Below are 3,195 nucleotides of genomic sequence, written 5' to 3' on the forward strand. Positions count from 1 at the left end.
AAAGTGGTAACCAAGATCTTAGCTAGCAGATTAAAGAAGGTTATGGATTTTTTGGTTAGTGATGTGCAAACGGCCTATACAGAAGGGCGGAGTATTCTTGAAGGCCCTTTAATTATTAATGAACTCATTTCGTGGGCGAAAAGTAGTAAACGGAAGCTTATGCTTTTCAAAGTAGACTTCGAAAAAGCGTTCGACTCGATAAGCTGGGAATTCTTAGATTCGGTTCTATCTCAAATGGGTTTTCCGGCTCTTTGGAGGAAATGGGTTATGGGATTATTAAAGACTGCCAGAACATCGATTTTAGTAAACGGTTCACCAACTTTGGAATTTGAAATTCAAAGGGGAGTCAGACAAGGAGATCCGTTATCACCACTTTTATTTATTTTGGCAATGGAAGCACTACATTTAGCTACCGAAAGTGCGGTTGATGTGGGTATTTTCAGAGGCATTAAAACACCTGGAGCGGGTCCGACTATTTCACATCTTCTGTACGCAGACGACGCATTATTTGTTGGTGAATGGTCTGAAGATAACTTTCACAATCTTGCTAGACTGTTAAGATGCTTCCATTTATCCTCGGGATTAAAAGTAAACTTCTCAAAAAGTAAAGTTTTTGGGGTGGGGGTTGGAAATGGTGACATCTCGGAAATGGCTTCGGTACTTGGGTGTGAAAAAGGATCGTTACCGTTCATCTATTTAGGTTTACCGGTAGGCTCCAACATGGGTTTGGTGAAAAATTGGAAACCCGTCATTGATCGCTTTGAAAGCAAACTTTCACTATGGAAGGCTCGGACGCTATCATTTGGAGGCAGGACGACACTTGTTAAAGCAGATCTAGGTAACCTACCTACCTATTACTTTTCGTTATTTAATGCACCAATACATGTGATTAAATATTTAGAGAAGTTAAGGCGGAAATTCCTTTGGGGGGGGGGGGGCTGCATTAACAAGAACAAGATGAGTTGGGTACCATGGTTTAAAGTAGTGGCACCGAAGCAACAGGGGGGTTTGGGTATAGGTAGCTTGAAATCGATGAACAAAGCCATGATGGTAAAGTGGATCGTGAAATTCAAAAATGAAATATCACATCTTTGGGCGAAAGTTATTTTGGCAATACATGGGAAGAAACGTACTTACCAAGCTATCCCTATGAAGAATTCAATTTGTGGTGTGTGGAAAAACATTGTACAGCTTGGAAAGGGATCAAATCTTAACCTATCCGAGGTCGAAAGGAGGCTGGAAGTGAAAATAGGGTGTGGGGACAAGATATTTTTTTAGTTAGATAAGTGGGCAGCCGAGTTTCCATTGAAGGATCGTTTTCCTAGCTTGTTTGCACTACAAACGGATAAACTTAGTATGGTTCAACATAGATACAGTATCATTAATGGAAACATCTCTTGGGAATGGGGAGGCGATACACCGGTTCATCAAACAGAGGTTGCGGAACAGTGGGATGATTGCAGAAAGTTGTTACAGAATGTCGAAATAAATAACAAATTAGATAGGTGGCTATGGAAACAAGAAGATGACCGAGAAGAATTCAGCGTATGTAATCTAAGATCAGAACTGGACGGGATGAGAATGATACCAGAAACACAGGTTCTCAAGTGGCTTTGCTGGATACCAAAGAAAATAAACTGCTTTATTTGGAGAGCGGTGCTCGATCGGATTCCTACGAGAGACGCGTTAGCAATCAGGAATATACAATTACCTTCGGTCTTATGTGTGTTATGTAACATATGCAATGAATCGGTTGATCATCTATTGATTTCCTGTCAATATGCTCAGCTGGTTTGGACGGCAATCTCGTTATGGGTCAAAATTCCTATTCCGAGATATATGCTCAGCTTGGTGGGATTAATGGAACACATTCAATCACATTGTTCATTACAAGATAAAAAGAAGGCGGTTTATGTGATTATTGCGGCGACATGTTGGACATTATGGCGTGTTAGAAACAACGTATTTTTCAACGGAAAAACAACGAATGTTTCAAGGGCAGTCGGGGACATCAAGGCACTCTCGTTTCTATGGGTAAAATCAAGGGCTGGAAAAAAGGAGCTAAGTTGGAAAGAATGGGGAGAGTTTAGTTGTTTCAAAGGAATTTGATGTAATACACTACTGTACTGTTTTTTTGGTTCTTTGCTTTCTTGTTGCTGTACCTGAACTATGGCCTTAGCACCTTGCTAAGGTTCTGTGTTCTTTTTCATTTTATATAAACGCCTTTATTCAAAAAAAAATGAATAAATCATCATATTCATATCCAAAATTTTCACTTTCTCCTCTCCAAAAATAAATCGTCTCTCAATGAATGAATAAGACCTAAAAGTTCACAAGGATGTACCGATCGAAGAAGACGATGAACAATCGCAATCGTCGCCTGTATTGGAAATAACCGTCTCCGGTTTCTCTCTTGCTTCTCCGATGGGATCTGGACGGAGGATGATGTGATGATCGATGTTGAGTTCGGTTTTTCGCCAAACGGATCGTAGAGGCCAGCGGAAAAACATAAGAGGGCTCTGTAAACGGCGTTATCGTGAGGAAGAATGTCGGTGCCGTCGATACTACCGGCTTGCTGCTGTTGTTGTCGGTGCTTTCCCATAAGGAAGTTGATCACTTCCTGTTGTCATCTTCATCAAGAAATCTAGAGAGAGGGGGGTAGAGAGAGAAGAGGTCCGACGGTGATGAGTTCTAAAAAGGCGGTTGAGGACAATCGCCGGAGAAAAGAAAATTTCGGGTAAGATTGTTATGTATGACATTAGGAACCGTCATGTGTTTGAGGGGAAAAAATCTAATTTTATTGTATCGGTTCATAATATATATCTTTGTATATACAAATCAAAAGAAAATCCTAGTTGTTCTAAAGTACGAGATATTGATACTGCTGTTCATAATATATTCTCCTCAGAACTATATTGATAGGAGAATAAGTATTTTGAATGTTGTTCACAATAATAAAAAAATATATTCAATACAGTACGAGATATTGATAGTGTACCCGGATTTGATGAACTCTCCAGAATGTTTTGAATGATAGCGACTTGTGAATGATTTCAGATTGTCGGTAATCTCAGTTGGTTAGAGTCTTCGTGCTGATAACGTGATAAAAACCAAAGAGTAATAGGGATAAAACTGAATACTTACCCTTTCATTCTATTCAACATTACAATATATAGATAAATAAAACCATAAACC

The 3,195-nt window shown here is 39.5% G+C and overlaps 1 protein-coding gene across 1 annotated transcript; it reads left to right on the top strand.

Moving 5' to 3' along the window:
- The first annotated feature begins 1,356 nt into the window (after window positions 1-1,356).
- Window positions 1,357-2,109, top strand: LOC110866451. The gene has a single exon (XM_022115597.1). It carries the CDS (start codon window positions 1,357-1,359, stop codon window positions 2,107-2,109), a length of 753 nt encoding a protein of 250 aa, XP_021971289.1.
- The last annotated feature ends 1,086 nt before the right edge of the window (window positions 2,110-3,195 follow it).

The sequence above is a fragment of the Helianthus annuus genome, chromosome 7 (genome assembly GCF_002127325.2).
Source record: "Helianthus annuus cultivar XRQ/B chromosome 7, HanXRQr2.0-SUNRISE, whole genome shotgun sequence".
Classification (NCBI taxonomy): Eukaryota; Viridiplantae; Streptophyta; class Magnoliopsida; order Asterales; family Asteraceae; genus Helianthus; species Helianthus annuus.